Below are 22,180 nucleotides of genomic sequence, written 5' to 3'. Positions count from 1 at the left end.
TTACACATAAACAGCCACATTATAAACTCAAGAAACTGATGGGGAATTAGCTCACACTAAAGAACTGATACAAAGCAACATGAAGGGGTCTTGTTTGGTGCAATGAAAACCAGGCCAAGACCCAATCCTTAACCTGAGCTGCTGTGCCTGCATGTTTCATGGCTCTCTCAGACAGATTGTACACACTGGAGCAAAACAACATGATCTCCACTCATTAGGAAACAGGAGTCCTAAAATCACGCATGCACCAAGGCCCGTGGCCAACAGCACAATACGTTGCTAGTACAGTAGTATGTCAGCTACTATTGATCCCAGTGCACTATGGGAACTGATTTATTCGTTTCTGGGTGGAAGGGCTCTCATGATTGCTGATGGGACAAAAACTTTAACCGCAGCATCATCAGTTCAATTGCAGCCCATAGCGGTTGAGAGTGAAAATCATCCCCATGTGCCAACTGCTGTTCACCATCTGAATTACTGGATGGTCTCAGTCCAATGCCAAGTGTCCATATCAGCCCAACCACCCTCACAGTAGGCAGCCTTGTTAGATTTTCAGCAGAGGCAGAGAAGAAAAGCATACTTGGTTCTTATACAATGCTCTTGACATGAATGCCTCAAAATGCTTTACAAAGGGGGCCAAACATCATCATCCCCATTTTACAGTCAGAACCTGAGCCACAGGCTATGGATGGCTCAGCTATTTAGGTTTTATTTTTAAATTTCCCCAGGGAAGCTCAGCTTACCTGCTTTTCAGTGAGGTCTCCCTCCTGTTTAACATTGCTTTGCATGAAATGTTCATAAGTTACAGAGAAAGAGCAGTGACTTGAGCCAGGTAGAGCATAGGTCGGCCCCGACCTAGCCTCCTCTGAACAACACTGCTAATGCACCTCGCAGCCAACCTGCTACTTCACTGAACACGACAGCTTTGCAGTATGCAAGAATGGAGACTAGGATGAGAGCAGTCAACACACTCTCTTGTGACTTAAGGCCCAGGTCTTCAGAGGCTAGTGCACTAATCACCTTGTTACATGCTCGCCTTCACACTACACTTTATCCAGGTTTCCAATGGGGTGACTGATCCATAAGACTATAGAGTATCCTCCCAAAGTCACTGCAAACCAGCACAAATTTGAATCCTCATCGCTTCCTCTTTTGCTTCAATCACCATACCAAGTTAGGCTGAATGAAAAACGACAATGTAATAAATTATATTTATCAATCAGTCAAAGGCAATACAACAAATTACACGTCACCTTCTAATGCAGAGATAAAAACCTTCTGAGACATGAGATCATGGTAAGGCTGTCAGGATGAGGGAAAGATGGCATTGGTAGCCTCCCAGCTGTGGGTACAATGTTCCATTCATAATGCTATCACCATCAGCATGCTGCTAATATTCACAGCTCTGAATGATCCAGTTTAAGTCTATTTCCTTAACTCACAGCTGACAAACATCTTCTTTACAGTCCTTTTTCTATTTTCTTCTTTTGTGGTTGTGATACTTGTCTTCAGCCCTGAAACAGAAACAAGCCATTATAGTCAATGTCTTGTTAGGATCTCAGCACTTAACAGATTACTCCAAAACTGCTTGGCTGACTGAACTTTCACTGATGAGAGTCTGAACACTAGAGAAGCCTGAAGTCTTTCAAGACCGAAAATATCTTTAAATCTAAGCACTTCCTTCCAAATCTTGTCACTGTCCTCCCTTTGAGGGTTCATTTCCAGTGAGCTTTATTCAAGTCTCATTGCACAATCCTGCACTCTGACAGAGCACAATGTATCTTGTAAAAACAACTGCGTAAAGCCCATTTTATGAGATAAGCAGCTACTCCAGCTTATGCACCAAAGTCTATGATCAAAGCATTTGTGTTTTTGTGAGCTGATACACACTTGCTAGGATTGTGCTATATAATTTCTCCCATTTCTGTTATAAACCAACAGAGGGTCACAAAGAGAGCCCGGGAGCCTGACAGGGAAGTTCCTAAAACCACACTTGGACCCAGATCCTCAGCTGGGATCTGCTGGCTCTAGCACTTGCACCAGTGCCAGATCCAAGTGAATGCTACAGGACTCCAGTGGTGTTAGTGTCATTCATTACGGGCAATTCTGTTCTGAAGCTTAGGAAAGCTTCCCGTTTAGAAAAAAAGGATCAGACACCTATAAGTGTAGCAAATGGTAGAGCTGGCAACCAATCTAACTGGCAGATCCCCATGCAAACTCCTCGGAAGTATGTATTAAAATTCACTACATGTACAACAACCAAGTAGCTATCAGTAATACAAGGTGTGGTTAATTCATAATATACAGCCCATAACACACAAGTAGAGAGCACTAGGTGACTCTTTGGGTCAGATCTGAGCCAATGCTCCTGTATTGTGAAGGGGAAGTCACTGCTGGAGGAGCCACCTTTTGGACCCCTGATTAAACCCTGAAATCTGGATGACTTGTAGTTTTTTAAAAATCCCACAGCAAATTCTGCATGGACAGGAGCTTAGCTTGGCTGATCTGGGTTATTACATTCTGCCTGCCTGAATTCTCCAGCATTTCCACTTGGATTGAGTTTTACGTTCCTGCACTAAACTCTGATGCACCATTACATTTCACTGGTGACTATCATCACTGACTGGTACAGGCAAACAAATTGCTTAGAGTAACACTTGCCTCTCTCTTTTTCTCCTGGAATCCCTGTCTTTGCCTCTTTCTCGACTTCTTTTTTGTTTGTCTGGACTTCTGCTGGGATCTCTCCTGTGTCTAGATCGACCAACATCCTTAGAGCTTCCACAAGACTGTCGAGAGTCCACTGATGCTGACCGTCGCTCTTCGTTTCTGAAGAAAAGAGTCATTGGTTTTGTTTAATAACTAGTTTCATAAACACTGTAGTTATTAGAATACTTTTCATCTCCATCTGTCTGCCTCTGGTAGGCAATGAAAAGGAACAGTATTCTGTTTGGTAGGGTCATTTTCTTCTTCTCTTGTTTGTGATAATAAGAGCTTGGAAACAAGACGCTTTCAGCCACTGATTTTGGCTTCTCTCGTTAGACAGGCTGCAATTTCTTCCCCCAGTACTTTAGGTGCAAAGGCTGAAATAGATCTGATTTGTTTACTATTTCAACCACGCAAGTTAGGAAATAAAAATGGGAAGCATCACACAGTGACACGGACACACTTCCATGTCACACAGGTAATAAAGTCTAACCTGTTTGCTTTTTTTCGAATACCCAAGTGAAGGATTACTGTTAAGTATACTAGGAGTGCAACACAGCTAAGGTCATGTAACTATGAGAACCTTAAAGGGACATTGTCCACTTGACATCTAATCAATTTTTTTAAAAAGGAATTCAAAATAGTTTAAGGTGCTATTCCAGTCCCGCATCTCCCCGCCAATTCTTGTGTTTTAAAAGTCACATTTTCACAGGTTTTTCTCTCCCCAGCTGCTTTGTGACTGGCTGAGACCTGTGGTTACAGCACTGTACTAGGACTCAGGAGAGCTTATGTTCATGTCCTGGCTCTGCCACAAACTGCCTGTGTGGCATTAGAAAAAAGTCGCTTCGTTTCCCCATCTGCAAAATGGGAACAACACTTCTTTTCTCCTGTCCTTTGTCTTGTCTACGTAAGCCATACACTCCTCAGGGCAAGGACTATCTTAGTATGGATTTGTACTGTCCAGTAAAATGGGTCTATTTCTCAACTTGAGCTTCTGCATACTACTAGAAAATTCATCCGATGAAGTGAGCTGTAGCTCATGAAAGCTTATGCTCAGATAAATTGGTTAGTGTCTCAGGTGCCACAAGTACTCCTTTTCTTTTTACTAGAATACAATAATAGGTCACCATGGATTAACGGTTGCCAGTGTCCCTGCACAAAGATAGCATTCTGGTGAGTGCTGTGAGGTTCTTGTTAATACCTTCCTGAAGATTTTGCTGAAATGGAAGATTTTCCTCCTTCACACATCTCTGCATTGTCTGGTTTACCTTCCTCCTGCCAGTGGCTGCTGAGTTCTTCCATGTGCACACCAATCACATCTCGGATTACCTGGGAAGAGATTGGCAAAAGGAAACTTGAAGCTAAAATAGACTAGATAATACAGTACCAGGAAAAAGATTAGGTCTGAGATGTTGTTGTTAAATGCACTAGATATTTGTATGGAAAAAAACATTTGTTTGCTGAAATAAAAACTCCAAAGTAACTTTACTAAAAAGCACCTTAAAGGGACACTATCAACATGTAGGTTGTTGGAATTTGCATGTACAAAACTCAGTATTAAAAGCAGCTGTGATAAATATATTCAGTAACTTGCAGCAAAAAAAGTTCTCTGTTTGCATCTGAAAACATTTCTCTGAAGTCTCTGCAACCCCAAATAACTAAGGCACAAGAAACTGATACTGAAATTGACTAGTCTATTCAAATGAAGAAAAAAGAATAAACACCATGATGAGCACAAGATTTTTAAAGTTATTTCATTTTTAACAGTTTCAGCTGTCGGTAACGTAATTGGGGTAAGGAAAAATGCATTTTAAATACATATGGTTTTTAACCCTGCAGTTCCCCTCTAAGTAGTTTACGCAACTTTCAAATTGACATAGCTCAAACTAAAGGATAGCCACAAAATGATATCAGGAAACACTGACAATCAACCAGAGGAGAAAATATACTTTAAACCATTAACATTTCTTTTTGAGCTTTATAAAATTGCTAACACATTTACTAACCCACATCTTCAGACTTGGTCAAAAAGTTTCTTTAAGATTTTTTTGCCTAGGTATTGTAGTTAAAACTGTTTTTACTAATCTGAATAGAGCACATTAGAGAGTGTACACCATGAAAAGATTAAGCATTCTAATGCCTGCAAGGGCTTGCACTCTCTACAAAAGCATTTGATTCTCACCTCAGTGTAAGATTTCTTTGTTATATGCACATTCTTAGCTCTGTACGACTGCCGCCGTCTTTTATAGTCCCGCATTTCTGCCAGGATTTCAAGATGAGACTTTGGACCTTTTTGACCATCATCTAATACAAATTGAAGGTGAAACAAGTGGTTAAGCAAACTAAAAACAGAATTTCAGAGGCAATACATCGGTACTTGAGAACACCTAATTGGGCTGTCTTAGAATGATGCTGCTTACAGGACTAAAGGTAAGTTTGTGTCAAGTTCTTTTAATAGATGTTTCTCTGGTATTTATTTATAGCATCAAACAGTGTCTAGGGAAGTTGGAGAGAAAACTGGAAGATATCTGCTTACACAATGAAGACCAAAATCAACAACCAAAATAAAAGGCATTCAAGCAACCATACAAGATTATTACATGAACTCTGAGACACTGCAATAAGACCACTTATTTAGTGACTTGAAATAAGTGATTTAAAAAAAGAACACTCCTAAATACTGTTTTACAAATCACATTTTCAAAACCCGTATTATTGAACTGCTGAAGTCTGGCAAACAGAGGGATCAATCCAGCAAATGTAAATGTCTATGGTCATGCAGATCCTTTTGCAGGATCGGGCTCCAGAAAGAAGGCATTTTTTCCTTGCATGCATATTGTACGTTTTACAGAATATAGTAATTGGAGGAGTCCTGATCTGTCTCACTAGTTTATATATTTAGCCAGAATTTTCTTTGTGCCAAAAGACTATCATGTGTCACTTATCACATTTCTATTGTTAGTATTCCATGCTGCTTTACTCTCTTATCAGCTTTCACAGCAGAAATCTTGCAAAATTTCACATTCACTTGTGAGCCAAAGAAGTGCAGGCCTGTTGCAGCAGAAATGAAGGATCCCTCCTCCTGCTGACATGCAGGCAATAGATACAATGAGCGAAGAGCAGAAGAACTGTTTGGACAGGAAGCTGGCAGAATTGAAGATGGAAAGGAGAAAGATACAATAGGCAACTATACATAGAACACCACATTACAGGACCTGAAGGTATTTTTTTTTTTTTTTTTAAAAAGAACTATAATACAAAAAGAGTATTTGCCAGCTCTTTTCCGGGCTAGTTTGCATAATTTTTGTCCTTTTCCTAGAATCCACAATTTTGTTTACATTTTATTAATTCAAACCTGAATAATAAATGTTCAACCAAATCCCTCTAACTGTAGAAATGTGACAACATTTGAAGATGACAAACACTGCCATTTTAAGTTGTAAAACTCACGAACTGGAATATTTCTCAAACCTTGGGCGACTTTAGCTGCCAAATCTACAAAGAGATCACTGTCATTTTCGGTGGCTTGGGATCTGGACCTCTGTTTCTTCGTCTCTTCCAGGACATAATCATAGATTGCAAGACGATCAGCTTGAGTCAGGTCACAGATGAAGCGTTTGTGGTTTTGGGGAACTTCAACAGGCAGTGAAGAATAGGCACCTAAAGCTTGTAAACAAATTGACATTATTACTTCTATAAAATGGGAATATTGATACACAAAAAAACTTGTGGGGAGGAGCAAGTGTACTGGCACTAGGAACTTGGACACTATTTACATACTTTTCACTTGTGCAAGACAGATTTCTTTAGCTTTACTGGATTCTGATAGCTTAAAAAGTACTTTAGTTGGCTTAATTTTAGGAAACCACTGACGTCTGCTTCATGAAATGATGACTCTGTAACAGACTGTCACCAAATGGCCTCTACACTTCTATTTCATTAGCCTTCCTCAAATACACACCTGGGGAGCCAAGAGTTTTGGTGTCTCCTGCAGGGACTATGAGGGCTATTTGAGGGCAAAGGGAGAGAATGCCGACAAAAAACATCTAGTCCACAATACGATTTCCTATATTATGTTATTAGTGACAGCCCATTAGCCTGCAAAAGAATGTTTTTGTACTGGTCCAATAGTACATATTTATTTTAAAATTTGTTTCCAAATTTCAACTGCAAACTAGTTAACAGCCAACATTCTATTGGCAATAACTAGAATCAAAGCCTCTGTTTGACCAAACAGATAATGCTCAACTGTCTGTTCTGAATGCTTTCAAAGAAAATTCAGAACAGGGTGCCTTCTACACGCTCACCTTGCTAGTCGGTTTAAAAACCCTGAAGAGAAGTAATGTGCAACAAAAGCATTTACAATTGGCAAAACAGAGTTGCCAGTCTCCTCCCAGTTATTAGTCTACACTTACTCCCTAGCTATACAGTTATCAAGATGTATTCATTACCTGCTAGCTAAAAAAAACCCTGCTTCCCCAATTTATTAAAACTGTAGTCACGCTCCCTGTTTTATGGCAAAGATTTTATTTCTTTCAAACAGAATGGTCAAACCTCCAGTCACACTCTCTCCAACATACTGTAGCATTTCAAAGTGAATTTCTTGAAACAACAGAATATGGTACTTATGAAAGGCTATCACTTGCAGAAAGGACGCTGTATATCTTTTAGGTCTAGTCTACACTGTCAGGGGCATGTAGGTTACGTGTAACTACATGCTGCACTGAAAAACAGGCTGTGTTCACACTGTGGTGGTTAGATACACGTGGCAATGAAAGGCTCTGGCAGGGAGAAGCAATGGAAAAAGGCTCCGGCAGCGATGCCAGAGCCTTTCCTTGCAGCAGGAAAAGGCTCCCGTAGTGGGGTAATGCTGGAGTCTTTCTCCGCTGCCTCCCCAGTTACAGCCCTTCCTTGCAGTGGAGAAAGACTCTGGCAGTGGAACACTACACTGCTTAAAATAGCAGTGTATATGTGAGAGACACTGCTCGGGCATATTGAGAGTGAGTAGAGTACACACCCTAAAGTTCAGGTGCGTCTTTACTCTACTTGCCCAAGCAGTGCCTCACCATCTACACAGCTATTTATACCTGTGCTAGGTGGGCATGCAGTGTATGTACTCGACACATGCTGTAAATGGAGACAAAGCCTAAGTAAGGAGAACATTCATCTCCTTAATTCCCCTTCAGTCTCACCCCTGCTCTTGAAAGAGGAATCAAGGACATTTTTATTGAAAAATATTTCAAGAGCAGAAAGATCAGCTAGGTCCATTTCATTCAGGATGGGGTCATAGCACACAGCAAAGACTACCCTGTAAGAAGAGAAAAGCTAAAACTCTCTCTGTTCAGATGTGATCCAGATGTGATGCAGATTAAGAACCCGTGAAATATGCCCTATTTTCTGTTACAATTATAACAACTTACTAGGAGTTCCACCTATTCAAATAAAAGTAGCTGTGTTTACCTGAAGGTCTGCTCAGCTATCACCCTCTTTTAAACAAGCCAAGGAAACTGAAGGCAAAATTTGTGTTAACAGATATTATGACTAAGGTTTTAAAATTCAGAAAATTAAATCTTCTGGTTCCTAAAGCAACCTTAATTTGACAATTATGCACCATAAAACTTCACATTTCTTGATGACTGTGTATTAAAAACCTGGACTACAACTTTGCGTTAGTGGAGAGTTTTAGAGAAAAGAGTAAGTGTTTACCAAGTAAAACCTGATAATAAATTAACAAGTTATTAGGTGAATGTGGACAGTTTGGACAACTTTGGTTCTTTCTTCAGATTGCTTCTAAAAAGTGCAAGAACACAATGTTAAAATAGGATGGTGAGATATAACTATGACACCTAGTGGCCCATAGATGTATTTTTGCAATACAGCACATGGTACACATTTTGGTATTCATTTATTTTCTTTTAAAGTTGTCAAGTGCATTCAGGTTAGATCAGTGGATCCTAAACTTTAACAACCTGGGAACCCCATTCAGTAAAATGTCAAGGCTCGTGAACCCCCTCCTAAAAATGAGTATTTCCAGGGATTTTCTCCTTTACCCGAGTATAAATGATAAAAGCAGTGATCTTGGAAACATAAAATATGTTTTATGACATGCTTATTACACACTATTTATTATTATTTATGATTACAGTATTATTACATTATGAAAACGGCAACACTCTTCCAAGATCTCACTTTCGTAGCTTGTATCACTTTGAATAAGCCTGTTATAAGACAAGGCTCCTATGTTTCATCAAGGAGTATCAGATGTGAAACAGCATGAAAGTATTTAAGAAGCCAACTCAAAACATTGCTCCTACACAATCATTCAGGTCTTGAACAGTCCAGGCAAAACAAACAAAGCTTAAACCTTTTCTTCATAATAATTTTAAAAACAATACTAGCTGCCTATTTAATTTTAAGAACAGCAGAAAATATCCATCTCCCTTTCCATTTCTTATAAGAAGTCTTGAAGTTTAAATCTCCTCAGTGTGATAGATACGCTTGCTTTGATCTGCTTAGCTCTTGGAAGTCCAGGGGCTCCGGGCTGCTGGCCCCATGCTGTCCAGGGTCCCTAGAGACAGCTCTGTCTGCCATTAGGGAATTTTTTCCCCGCAACCCCCCTGTAACATTTCACGAACCCCAGTTTGGGAACCACTGGGTTAGATTAAGATTTGAAATTAACATTACTACAGTTTTGTTAAACCATGGGGAACCCATCTTCTAAATATGCCATCAATCTTATGAACATTTCCAGGTGCCTCCTTTCCAAAGAGCCCATTCTACGGGTTTCCATTCTATACTAGAGAAAGAAAAACAGAGCAGAAAAGTCTTCCAGTCAGCACTGCTGCATTCGGCTGCTGAGTTAGCAAGTCAGAAAGGGAGAATGAGCATACACCTTTATCCCTTTGTACAGTAGGACGGCCAATTTTGGTTGGATGTATTCCTGGACGTTTTATCACATGACAGTCTTTAATTAAAGACTAATCTTTAATTTCTGGAGACTCCAGGACAATCCTGGAGGGTTGGCAACCCTAATTTGTGCACATATCTGTATTTTAAAATAACTGAGTCAGTAGCTTAATGCAACTTTATACAGGTGCCACAATCCCTCCCACAGTGCACACTGTAGCTCTACTGCCATCTGTACAAGCAGGCACAGTTTGTCAAGGGTCTGTCTTGATTTCATCTTTCATTCTCTTGAGAAATCTATGTCTGTCCTTTCCTGGGCTCCAGCCTGTTTTGTGTGTTCTCTGCTGATCAGTGAAAAACAGGAAGTAGTGACTTAAATGTATGGGTGGACACAATGTCCATCCTATCTACAGGGGAGCAGGCCCCTCTGACTAAATCACTCTAACTCCTCTTTGGAAAGTTTGCAATAATCCACTGTAAAAATGGAAATTGAAGGTTCATGTATCGTGGGGCAATGAAAGACAACTACATTTCACATGCCCAATAAAACAAATGTTAGTTTGGGAATTCAGAGGAGGAAGTAAAAGCAAAAGGGAAGGTTTCTTGTCCAGGAAAAGGATTCCCAGCAGTTGGAGTGGGGAGCAGTGCCAGGTTCAGCCTGAGGGGTTCTGGAAGGCAGAAGAGGGGACAGCTCAGAGAGCTGGGCCAGAGGAGGTCAGAAGGGGAAAGGTTTTAAGTAGTGGGATTGTGGGACTGGCATTAAAGGAACATCATGAGCTTTGCAGGGCTAGATTTCCAGTCCTGAAGATAGCTCTTGAGTTGAACATGCAGGACTTGAACCCTCCCCAGATCCCAGGTGAGGAAGGAGAACACAGCTGTGGGGACCAGAATTAGTAAGGGAGCAGATGAATATTGTATGACAGTGAACACACAAATGAGATCAAGGGAGACTGAGAAAGAGGTGGCTTCAGTGATCATGAATGGGAGGAGAGATGGCCCACACTACCGAAAAACTGGAGAACCCCTGGCTTAATCTGTGTATTCCACTTACCTTCACTGTAACCTCCACCTTCTTTAGCACTTAAAGCTTTAGCTTGTTTAATAATGTGAAATTGTAGATCCTTGTCTGAAAAAAAGGAAAAATTTTTTACAAAGCTCCTGTACCTGTGTACTAGTCCATCCTGAGGTATGTGCTAGATCTGTGCTCTTAGCTGGCGAGGTTTAACGGACAGGTAGGCAGTGGTTATTGTACAGAGAGAATAATAGTCCTCATCCTGAATTAATGATGTTCAGCAAAAGGCCATCAGACACTCAGGAATTCTTTGACTGTAATGGAAAAATTTTAACCAAATATATTCTGGCTTTTTAAAAGTTTGTTCTTACATCCATTCCACGTTATTTAGTCCAGAAAACCAAACCACAACCAGTTAATAAGATTTATATTTATTCTACAATTACATGTAAATGATATCAAGTTACTCTTCTGGTCCAGCTACTATGTCCTGCCTCCTCTGTGTGTGTTTTTCAGGTTCTAACCTCCTCAGAACATAGCCTCACTCTGTGTGTCTTGCTTTATTATTATTACTGTGCTGAACAGATTTTTCAAACACTTGATATAAACATCTGTTAATTGTAACTCTGCCATTTAAAGGGGGACAAGTAACTGAAGATCACATTTTTATCTACCTTAAAAGGGCCTTATAATCTTGGTGGGAATGACCTCTAAATTCCAGAGCAAGATTAATTTGGAAACAAGTACAGCAATGCACTGCAGACACATTAAAGATAATCTTCCCTTACCCAACCAAGAACCATCCCACACTAATGTTTCCACTAGTTAATGTAGAACTACAATGAAAACACAGGTCTCCCTTCAGAAGCTCTACTTCAGCAGCTAAACGCTATTGTTAGAGCTGGGTCAAACTGCTGAGGTGGGAGATGACATACAGTATACATGTGATCTACTCACATCACAGATGAGTCCGGTGCACAAACAAGAAAATAAAAAAGCAAAGGGAACTTGTAAGCTGTGTTAGAAATATGAAAAAAAAAAAAACCCACACAAAAAACCAATCTGCCACAAATATGCTGATAAATAACTAGGAATTAAATTATATCATCTTCTTCAAACTTTGAAAATGAGGAGGAAAAACACCCTCTGACTAGCACAGAGTAATAAAAAAGGTGTGCTGCTCAGCTTTGCAGAATGAAGGTAAAGTGCCACAAGCCAAATTTATTTTAAAAAGATCTAGATGGTGAGAATAAGAAAGTTTCTCTCACATTGGAGTAACTGAGGTAACATTCGCAAAAAGAAAAGGAGTACTAGTGGCACCTTAGAGACTAACCAATTTATTTGAGCATAAGCTTTTGTGAGCTACAGCTCACTTCATCGGGCCTTTTCTTTTTGCGAATACAGACTAACACGGCTGCTACTCTGAAACCTGAGGTAACATTGTCACCTGAAGTGTCTGCATTCCACTGTACAACCATTACCAAATTCATACTTACCCATAGTAATGGTGGGTATCTTTGCTTTCTCGTAGTAAAATGCAGAGTCATACATTTCAGCCTACAAACCAAAAGACATTAATTATACCATTCCCAAGTTTATAGCTAAGGTCTAGTCTACACTGGCAATGCTAAAGCGCTGCCGTGGCAGCGCTTTAATGTGGCTTGTGTGATCACGGCAGAGAGCTCTCCCAGGGCTCTAAAAAAACCACCTCAACGAAAGGCACAGCTACCAGCCCTGTTTACACTGGTGCTTTACAGCACTGAAACTTGCTGCGCTCAGGGGGGTGTTTTTTCAAACCCCTGAGCAAGAAAGTTGCAGTGTTGTAAATTGCCAGTGTACACGAGCCCTAAGATTCAAGCATCTCTGCCCAGAACCGCCAGGGCTCCCCAATTCTGTAGTCTGATAAACCATGGCCTTCACATCCAGACAGTCTCACTGGACTTGTGCAGGTGCATGGGCCACCTGCACGGATCCACCTGCAGCATCAGGGCCTTCCTTTATATGATTTCTCTGGGCCTAGAGTATAAACAATAGATTTGTCTGAACCAATCCAGACCTCTTAAAACTGCCAAACTATTTCCTCTCAGCAAAACCTGACCAAGGGATTCCTGCCCTAAGAAAAAACCAACCAGTCCGCCCAGAGCTGAAGGTGGCTACCTGCTCTTCTCTGGAGTACTCCAGCCTCCTCAGCCGACAGGCCACCATGTGCTTAGCCAGAGAGGCTCTGGGCATCTGGTGATTGGCGTCGTAGGGGCAAACGGCTCTCTCCTCCTGCCAGGGGCAACACACGGTCAGCACCGACCAGGGGCAAAGGGGGGGGGGTACTCCCTCAGTTTGGAGCTGGGGGGAAAGGAGGTATTGGAGGTGGGGCGCTCCATCCGTGCGGGCAGGGGTGGAGCTGGGGGTAAGGGGGTATCGGGGCGGGGGGCGCAGCGCTCGGAGATAAGGGCATGTAGGGGGCAGGGGGTGCAGTGCAGGTGGGGGCAGACCTGGGAGGTAAGCAGGTGTAGGAGGCGGGGAGCGCAGTGCGGGTGTAGGAGGCGGGGGGGGGGGTAAGGAAGTGTTGGGCGGTGCAGCGTGGGTGGGGGCAGACCGGGGGGTGGTGGGGAAGCGAGCACAGTGCGGGCAGGGCTGTAGCTGCGGCTGCTGGGACGCAGTGGGGACGGGGAGCTGCCCCGGGCGCGGACGGGGCCAGCCGGGCCGACACCCCCCGGCACCGTGTGACACACGCCGGGGCGAGCGAGCCCGGCCCGCGGCGCTGGGAGAGATTCTTGCCTGATCCCCAAACCACACCGCGCAGGGGGCGGCCATCTCCGCTCCGAGCAGCCAGGCCTCAAACCCTGTTCTCGAAACAAAGGGACCCGGCGGCGGCCGCCATGTTTACGGAGGGCAACCAAGCGGTCGCTGGGGCGGCGGGGGGAATGGCTGCCATTTACCTCAGGGCAATCTGGCTTCATGGGTATTGTAAATAATGGGAGTGGCGGCCATCTTTAGTGAGGGCAACCCGATTGCCCGGGATCCCCGCTGTTGCTTTCGGTAGCTGAAAGAGACGAGGCGCCCCGTGCGGAGCCCGGCGCAGGCTTCAGCCCTTGGTGGTTTGAATGACATTTCACTGGCACGGAAGGCCCCGCTGCAGAAAGTGCAAATGCCAACAAATGAAACGAGATACAGGGTGTTAACGGAGCCAGGCCTCGCGCAATACACTGGTCATTTGCGAACAGGCAGCTCCATGGCCAGCCCCACACGGGGCCTCCCCTGTCGCAGCGCGGCCCTCCAGCCCCATAGAGCGGACACGTGTGTAGAGAGCAGCCGCCGGCAGAGCCCTGCCGCAGAAAAGAGCCGTAGAGAGGGAGGCTCAGCGAGGGCAGCCCCTACTGGCGTGGCGGGTTACGGCGGCTCGGCCGGCGTGGGCGTCCCGGGGCTGGCGTTTGGCCGGACACCGGGGTTCGCGTCAGCTGCCCGGCTCGGTGCGGTGACCGCGCTTCGCGCCGCGCGTGTGACCGACTCGGTGTCCCCGCAGGGCCCGCGCAATGGGGGCCGGGCGCCCCGTGAGGCGCAGACCGCCTGGCACCGAGACTAGGGGGGCGAGGCAACGGCTCTTATTGGCCCAACGGCGGGAGAGACTTTCCAGCCCACCCAGCTCTTCTGCAGCATGTCTGGCTCCTGGGCCAATAGGAGACGTTGTCTCGTCCTCGCGCCCCCCGTCTCTGTTGTGACGCGCTCGGAGCGGTGCGGGTCTGGCGGCAGCCGCGGCAATATGCAGATGAGGCACGGCCTCATTTGCATAACACCCGGTTACCTAGAGCTCCTGAGGACCGAAAGGCGCGTTGCCGCCTGAGTCAGCCCCGCCCCCGGCGCTCGCGGAGAGCCAATGAGCCCAACGCCCCTGCCGTGTGCGGCGCCTGCCTGCCTGGGGGGCGGGGCGTGAGCAGCCCCCGAGAAGTAAAGCGGGGGAGGAAGCGGTGCCCGGACTGTCGCCCCGCCCCCACTCGGCCTCCTCCCCCCAAGCTCACACTCGCCTCCCGCCCGCCGCTCACGCCCCTCCCCCGCGGGACCCGCACCCGTCGCTCACACATCGCCCCCTCAGCACCGGGTGGGGGGGGGCGTTGCGGGAGGGAGGGAAGGGGCGCGTGTGGCGGGCAGAGGAGCGGCGCGGGGGGGGCGCTCCTCGGGCGGCTGCGTCGCATCCGGGCCTCTGGTAGCCGCCGGCCGGGGCCCCTGTCCCTCGGGGGCAGCTGTGGGCTGACCTCGGGCAAGCCGCCGAGCGGGAGGGAGACCACCCGGAGAGCGGCGTCATCTCCCGCCGAGCTAGTGCCGGGGCAGGCAGATCAGCAGCCCCCAAGCGGGGAGGGGAGGGGAGGCGAGGCTGCCGGAGGCGCAGCAGGGAAAGAAGCAGCGGGGCCGGGGCGGGGGAACGCGGGCAGGAGCAGGTCCCCAGTCCCCCCGCAGGGGCAGGGGCAGGGGCAGTAAAAGAGCAGGACCTGGGAAAAGCCCCTTAGCCTTTGAGAAGACAAGTCCTCTGCTTAAGGGCTATGTCCAGAGTTTCCAAACCTGAGCACCCAACGTTGGACTCCTAAATCCGTAACTGGGCACCTAAACAGCAGTGCCCTGACCTTCAAAGCTACTGAGTACTTGCAGGTCCCCTTCGCTTTAAGGGAAGCTGGGATTACTCAGCATTTAATAAGGGCATGTCTACACTACGAAATTACGTCAAATTTAGAGAGGTCGGTTTTGTAGAAAGCGGTTTTGTAGAAAGCGGTTTTGCAGAAAGCGGTTTTGCAGAAAGCGGTTTTGTAGAAAGCGGTTTTATACAGTTGATTGTGTGTGTCCCCACACAAGTGCTCTAAGTGCAGGTAGTCGGCGGAGCGTGTCCACAGTACCGAGGCATCATCGACTTCTGGAGCGTTGCACTGTGGGTGGCTATCCCACAGTTCCCGCAGTCTCTGCCGCCCATCTGAATTCTGGGTAAAAATCCCAGTGCCTGATGGGGCTAAAACATTGTCGTGGGTGGTTCTGGGTACATATTGTCAGGCCCCCGTTCCCTCCCTCTCTCCCTCCCTCCGTGAAAGCAAGGGCAGACAATCGTGTTGCGCCTTTTTTCTTGAGTTACCTGTGCAGACGCCATACCACGGCAAGCATGGAGCCCGCTCAGATAACCGTCACCGTATGTCTCTTGGGTGCTGGCAGACGTGGTACTGCATTGCTACACAGCAGCAGTTAATTGCCTTTTGGCAGCAGACAGTGCAGTATAACTGGTAGCCCTCATTGACGTAGTCCTGGCTGCTCTTTTAAGCGGGCGCCTGGGCAAACATGGGAGTGACTCAGCCAGGTCATTTCCCTTTTAAGTTTCGTCTCGTGGAAATTCAGTCCTACCGGCAGTGCACTGTCTTTTAATCTCCAGCCAGCAGAAGATGATGGCTAGTCATCATACTGCACCGTCTTCTGCTGAGCACCCAGGAGATGATAACAGCTAGTGGTCGTATTGCACAGTCTGCTGCCAGAAAGATTTATAAAGCTAGATGAAGTGGCTCAAAACAAGAAATAGACCAGATTTGTTTTGTATTCATTTTCTCCTCCTTCCCTCTGTGAAATCAACGGCCTGCCAAACCCAGTTTTGAGTTCTATCCTTGAGGGGGCCATTCAGTTTCTCGCAAAGCCACCCCCTTTGTTGATTTTAATTCCCTGTAAGCCAACCCTGTAAGCCAGGTCGTCAGTTGCCCCTCCCTCCGTCAGGGCAATGGCAGACAATCGTTCCGCGCCTTTTTTCTGTGTGGACGCCATACCATGGCAAGCATGGAGCCCATTCAGATCACTTTGGCAATTAGGAGCACATTAAACACCATGCGCATTATCCAGCAGTATATGCAGCACCAGAACCTGGCAAAGCGATACTGAGCGAGTAGGCGACGTCAGCGCAGTAACGTGAGTGATGAGGACATGAACACAGACTTCTCTCAAAGCAGGGGCCCTGGCAATGTGGGCATCATGGTGCTAATGGGCCAGGTTCATGCAGTGGAACGCCGATTCTGGGTTTGGGAAACAAGCACAGACTGGTGGGACCGCATAGTGTTGCAGGTCTAGGATGATTCCCAGTGGTTGCGAAACTTTCGCATGCGTAAGGGCACTTTCATGGAACTTTGTGACTTGCTTTCCCCTTTTCTGAGGTGCAAGAATACCAAGATGAGAGCAGCCCTCACAGATGAGATACAAGTGGCGATAGCCCTGTGGAAGCTTGCAACGCCAGACAGCTACCGGTCAGTCGGGAATCAATTTGGAGTGGGCAAATCTACTGTGGGGGCTGCTGTGATGCAAGTAGCCAACGCAATCAAAGATCTGCTGATATCAAGGGTAGTGACCCTGGGAAATGTGCAGGTCATAGTGGATGGATTTGCTGCAATGGGATTCCCTAACTGTGGTGGGGCCATAGATGGAACCCATATCCCTATCTTGGCACCGGAGCACCAAGCTGGCGAGTACATAAACCGCAAGGGGTATTTTTCAATAGTGCTGCAAGCACTGGTGGATCACAAGGGACGTTTCACCAACATCAACGTGGGATGGCCGGGAAAGGTGCATGACGCTCACATCTTCAGGAACTCTGGTCTGTTTCAAAAGCTGCAAGAAGGGACTTTATTCCCAGACCAGAAAATAACCGTTACGGACGTTGAAATACCTATAGTTATCCTTGGGGACCCAGCCTACCCCTTAATGCCATGGCTCATGAAGCCGTACACAGGCAGCCTGGACAGTAGTCAGGAGCTGTTCAACTACAGGCTGAGCAAGTGCAGAATGGTGGTAGAATGTGCCTTTGGATGTTTAAAAGCACGCTGGCGTAGTTTACTGACTCAGTTAGACCTCAGCGAAACCAATATTCCCAGTGTTATTACTGCTTGTTGTGCGCTCCATAATATCTGTGAGAGTAAGGGGGAGATGTTTATGGCGGGGTGGGAGGTTGAGGCAAATCGCCTGGCTGCTGGTTTCGCACAGCCAGACACCAGGGCAGATAGAAGAGCACAGGAGGGCGCGGTGCGCATCAGAGAAGCTTTGAAAACCAGTTTCATGACTGGACAGGCTACGGTGTGAAAGTTCTGTTTGTTTCTCCATGATGAAACCTCCCCACCCCTTGGTTCACTCTACTTCCCTGTAAGCTAACCACCCTCCCCTCCTCCCTTTGATCACCGCTGTCAGAGGCAATAAAGTCATTGTTGCTTCACATTCATGCATTCTTTATTCATTCATCACACAAATAGGGGGATAACTACCAAGGTAGCCCAGGTGGGGTGGTGGAGGAGGGAAGGACAAGGCCACACAGCACTTTAAAAGTTTTAAACTTTAAAACTTATTGAATGAAAGCCTTCTGTTGCTTGGGCAATGCTCTGGGGTGGAGTGGCCGGGTGGCCGCAGGCCCCCCCATCACGTTCTTGGGCATCTGGGTGAAGGGCTATGGAACTTGGGGAGGAGGGCGGTTGGTTACACAGGGGATGTAGCAGCGGTTTGTGCTCCAGCTGCCTTTCCTGCAGCTCAACCATACGCTGGAGCATATTGGTTTGATCCTCCAGCAGCCTCAGCATTGAATCCTGCCTCCTCTCATCACGGTGCCACCACATTTGAGCTTCAGCCCTCTCTTCAGCCCGCCACCTCTCCTCCCGGTCATATTGTGCTTTCCTGCACTCTGACATTGTCTGCCTCCATGCAGTCGTCTGTGCTATCTCAGTGTGGGAGGACACCATGAGCTCAGAGAACATTTCATCATGGGTGCGTTTTTTTCGCCTTCTAATCTTCACTAGCCTCTGGGAAGGAGAAGATCCTGTGATCATTGAAGCACATGCAGCTGGTAGAGAAAAAAAAAAAAGAGGCAGTGGTATTTAAAAAGACACATTTTCTAGAACAATGGCTACACTCTTTCAGGGTAAACCTTGCTGTTAACATTACATACACAGCACATGTGCTTTCGTTCCAAGGTCGCATTTTGCCTCCCCCCACCATGTGGCTATCCCCTCTCCCTCCCCCCTCCCCATGTCTAACAGCGGGGAACATTTCTGTTCAGCCACAGGCAAACAGCCCAGCAGGAACGGGCACCTCTGAATGTCCCCTTAAGAAAAGTACCCTATTTCAACCAGGTGACCGTGAATGATATCACTCTCCTGAGGATAACACAGAGAGATAAAGAATGGATGTTGTTTGAATACCAGCAAACATACACTGCAATGCTTTGTCCTACAATGATTCCCGAGCATGTGCTACTGGCCTGGTGTGGTAAAGTGTCCTACCATGGTGGGTGGAATAAGGCTGCCCTCCCCAGAAACCTTTTGCAAAGGCTTTGGGAGTACTTCCAGGAGAGCCGCAAATGCCAGGGCAAATTAATCATTAAACATGCTTGCTTTTAAACCATGTATAGTATTTTAAAAGGTACACTCACCAGAGGTCCCTTCTCCATCTGGCGGGTCTGGGAGGCAGCCTTGGGTGGGTTCGGAGGGGACTGCCTCCAGGTCCAGGGTGAGAAACAGTACCTGGCTGTCGGGAAAACTGGTTTCTCCGCTTGCTTGCTGTGAGCTATCTACAACTTCATCATCATCATCTTCCTCATCCCCAAAACCTGCTTCTGTGTTGCCTCCATCTCCATTGAAAGAGTCAAACAACACGGCTGGGGTAGTGGTGGCTGAACCCCCTAAAATGGCGTGCGGCTCATCATAAAAGCAGCATGTTTGGGGCTCTGACCCGGAGCGGCCGTTTGCCTCTCTGGTTTTCTGGTCGGCTTGCCTCAGCTTCTTAAGTTTCACGCAGCATTGCTTCGGGTCCCTGTTATGGCCTCTGTCCTTCATGCCCTGGGAGGTTTTGACAAATGTTTTGGCGTTTCGAAAACTGGAACGGAGTTCTGATAGCACGGATTCCTCTCCCGATACAGCGATCAGATCCCGTACCTCCTGTTTGGTCCATGCTGGAGCTCTTTTGCGATTCTGGGACTCCATCATGGTCACCTCTGCTGATGAGCTCTGCATGGTCACCTCTGCTGATGAGCTCTGGCCAGCGTGACAAGCTGTAGGTGATCATGGAAACAGGAAATTAAAATTCAAAAGTTCGCAGGCCTTTTCCTGTCTACCTGGCCAGTGCATCTGAGTTGAGAGTGCTGTCCAGAGCGGTCACAATAGAGCACTCTGGGAGAGCTCCCAGAGGCCAATACCATCTAATTGCGTCCACAGTACCCCAAATTCGACCCGGCAAGGCCGATTTAAGCGCTAATCCACTTGTCAGAGGTGGATTAAGGAAATCGATTTTAAGAGCCCTTTAAGTCAAACTATATGGACCTAAGCGCTATGCCTCTTGTGGAGGTTGAATTATTACATTAGTATAGTAGGGGACTTACATCGGTGGGAGCAATCCTGTAGTGTAGACAATTACAGAGTTAGGTTGACTGCTGCCTTTTAAGCTGCAGTGTACATCTGGCCAAGGAGTTAGTGTTTCTTTGGTATTTTGATTAATTGATTAGATGGGGCTTGTAGGACTCCTGGTCTGGAGTATCATGAGGAGTAGGAAGGCACGATGGATGTAAGTAGGAATTAGTTATTGGAAAAACTGCTGTAAAATCAAGTAAAACAAGACATTACAGACATGCTCAGTCAGCTCACACCCAGTTCCAGAGCACTCTGTGCTCTGACCTGCTGTTCTGGATGGGGCCCGAGGTGCCTAGAGTAGCCCTCACTGAAAATGCCAAGATCAGGGCAGGCTCCGAAAAGGAGAGCAGAGTCTCAGAAAACTGGAGGTTAATACTGTAGTTAGATTTCCCAACCAGTCACAAAATGTGCTCCTGGTCCCCCACGCTGGTTATCTAGAAGCTGAAAAAAGAAACCACACAGTCCCCTTTACTGCATTCCAGTTCTCTGGCTCCCAATCAGCATCCAGGTCCAGTACAGTGCAAAGTTATTTATAACTCTGCTCACTATATAAAATGTTCTTCTGATCCGCAAAGGGCCAGCCATGTTACCAGATCAATATTAGTTTGGATCTGACCCAAAATATCATGCTGCCAGCCAATCTTTTAGTATTTAAAAACTAAAGGCTTTATTAGAAAAGAAAAGAACAAGATGAGAGTTGTTAAATGGTTAAAACAGTCACATATATATGACTTCAGAGTCCATATGTCAGGTTCTTAGCAGCATTGGTGAGTTTGCTGGCTTGCATGGGCAGTGGGTGGAGCCTCCTTCTGGGGAGACTAGCCCCCGGCTCTGCCTCTTCTGCCCACGCCCTCCCCACAGCTGGAGCCCCGAGACCCCCTGCCCCCCATCCCTCCCCGCAGCTGGACCCACAAACCCCTCCCGCCCTGCCCGGAGAGGTGCCCCCATCCCCAGCTGCAGGAGTCCCAGGCTGGCCGAAGCCCCGAGCCTCCCCGCTCCACCCAGAGAAGCCCCGGCCAGGCTGGCTGAAGCCACAAGCCAAACCTCCTCCTGCCTGGAGGAACCCGGGGCTGGCCACAGCCACGCCATGCCTCCCTTGCCCAGACCCAACCCACCCACCGCCCAGGGGAAAAGCGACTGTTAGAAGATGCTTTTGATATGCCCCATGCATACCGCCTCCTCAGTTGCCCCAGAACCTGCATGGGGCATAATAAAGCAAAAACTTTGCCGCCAAACCCCGCAACCAGGGGTCTGGTGGCCATGGCAGTGTCAGGGGAAGCAGAGCTTTCCCGGCCTATTATATCGGCTGCCCATACTGCCTTGTAGAGTCCCCCTGGAACACATCCACAGCTTGGATGGGTCTGTCAGTCCTTTGTTCCATGCTTCAGTTTGTAGAGAAGTTGCTCCAGAGATAAGAAGCAGGACTGAAGACAAAATGGAGAAGATGCAGCTGCCTTTTTCTATCCTTTGCCATGTGGCTTGTACTTCCTTTGTCCCAAACACAAACCTACAACACATGGCATGGAAAAGCCTTAGAGTCCCCTGTCCACAGGCATGTCCCTGCATGTCCTGCTGACTCATAGGTGTAACCCCTACCTTCTCTCAGTGGATTCATTGTACAGCTGATTGCCTTTGACAGGCCATCTAGCAGGCTGGCTGGTGCTGATGACAAACTTTCTGGGGGTGTCAGAAACACAGCATAGGTTTCATATACAAATATACCTCACATATTTACAACTCACAATTCAAAGATGATACATACATATAAACATGATTATCATATTTAGCCAATCATAACTTTTCCACTGACATCTTACATGGTATATCTTAAATAAGATTCCATGCAAATGTATTATACCGTATCAGTAATATTATAAATGGTCAGTCATATTCCATACAGCATCACACTGGATCCTTAAGGTCTGGGCTCACTTGAGGATTGGCAGGGCCCCAAGCAACTGCAGACCTCATTAAATGAGAGGCCTGACTGTGGAGCTCCCAAAAGCCTCTCTTTCCAGTTTTGCTGGGGAGAGGGAGGTTGGTAGCAGTTTTCTTCCATAGGGGACAATGAGTGCCCCTGCAGACCCATTGCCAGGAAGGAGTTTAGAAGGGAATTTCTCCCACTCTGTGGGGTGGGACAAACTGATACCGGTGGCAGGGATTTTCC

The 22,180-nt window shown here is 46.6% G+C and overlaps 2 protein-coding genes across 4 annotated transcripts; both read right to left on the bottom strand.

Moving 5' to 3' along the window:
- Positions 1 to 1,199: 1,199 nt before the first annotated feature.
- Positions 1,200 to 14,041, bottom strand: SNRNP48 (small nuclear ribonucleoprotein U11/U12 subunit 48). Of its 3 annotated transcripts, none has more exons than XM_048839593.2 (9): positions 13,558 to 14,041; positions 12,779 to 12,892; positions 12,118 to 12,178; positions 10,661 to 10,735; positions 6,175 to 6,369; positions 4,886 to 5,007; positions 3,905 to 4,032; positions 2,662 to 2,826; positions 1,200 to 1,514 (listed from the first exon to the last, which is right to left on the bottom strand). In XM_048839593.2, the coding sequence occupies exons 1-9, from the start codon at positions 13,576 to 13,578 to the stop codon at positions 1,475 to 1,477; spliced, it is 921 nt and encodes a 306-aa protein (XP_048695550.1). In that variant the 5' UTR covers positions 13,579 to 14,041; the 3' UTR covers positions 1,200 to 1,474. The 3 variants fall into 3 exon arrangements, with proteins under 3 accessions (XP_048695550.1, XP_048695549.1, XP_048695548.1); XM_048839592.2 differs by lacking the exon at positions 13,558 to 14,041 and adding an exon at positions 13,397 to 13,549 and having other exon boundaries at positions 6,175 to 6,363; XM_048839591.2 differs by lacking the exon at positions 13,558 to 14,041 and adding an exon at positions 13,397 to 13,548.
- A 3,823-nt stretch (positions 14,042 to 17,864) lies between these two features.
- On the bottom strand, positions 17,865 to 19,745 carry LOC142071113 (uncharacterized). The gene is made up of 2 exons (XM_075125456.1): positions 19,041 to 19,745; positions 17,865 to 18,452 (listed from the first exon to the last, which is right to left on the bottom strand). The coding sequence occupies exons 1-2, from the start codon at positions 19,618 to 19,620 to the stop codon at positions 17,947 to 17,949; spliced, it is 1,086 nt and encodes a 361-aa protein (XP_074981557.1). The 5' UTR covers positions 19,621 to 19,745; the 3' UTR covers positions 17,865 to 17,946.
- Between the last annotated feature and the right edge of the window lie 2,435 nt (positions 19,746 to 22,180).

Source organism: Caretta caretta, chromosome 2, assembly GCF_965140235.1.
Source record: "Caretta caretta isolate rCarCar2 chromosome 2, rCarCar1.hap1, whole genome shotgun sequence".
Lineage (NCBI taxonomy): Eukaryota > Metazoa > Chordata > Testudines > Cheloniidae > Caretta > Caretta caretta.
This window is presented reverse-complemented; position numbering and strand designations above follow the sequence as displayed.

What these genes read in the sequence shown, in the direction of transcription:
- SNRNP48 (XM_048839591.2), bottom strand. Translation starts at nt 13,432, where the DNA reads ATGGCCGCCCCCTGCGCGGTGTGGTTTGGGGATCAG. An exon ending in CGGTGTGGTTTGGGGATCAG is followed by an intron (nt 12,893 to 13,396) that starts GCAAGAATCTCT and finishes TGCCCCTGGCAG; the next exon opens with GAGGAGAGAGCCGTTTGCCC. An exon ending in CAAAGAAATCTTACACTGAG is followed by an intron (nt 4,033 to 4,885) that starts GTGAGAATCAAA and finishes ATCTCTTCCCAG; the next exon opens with GTAATCCGAGATGTGATTGG.
- LOC142071113 (XM_075125456.1), bottom strand. Translation starts at nt 19,620, where the DNA reads ATGCAGAGCTCATCAGCAGAGGTGACCATGATGGAGTCCCAGAATCGC. An exon ending in AGATGGAGAAGGGACCTCTG is followed by an intron (nt 18,453 to 19,040) that starts GTGAGTGTACCT and finishes TTTCTCTACCAG; the next exon opens with CTGCATGTGCTTCAATGATC.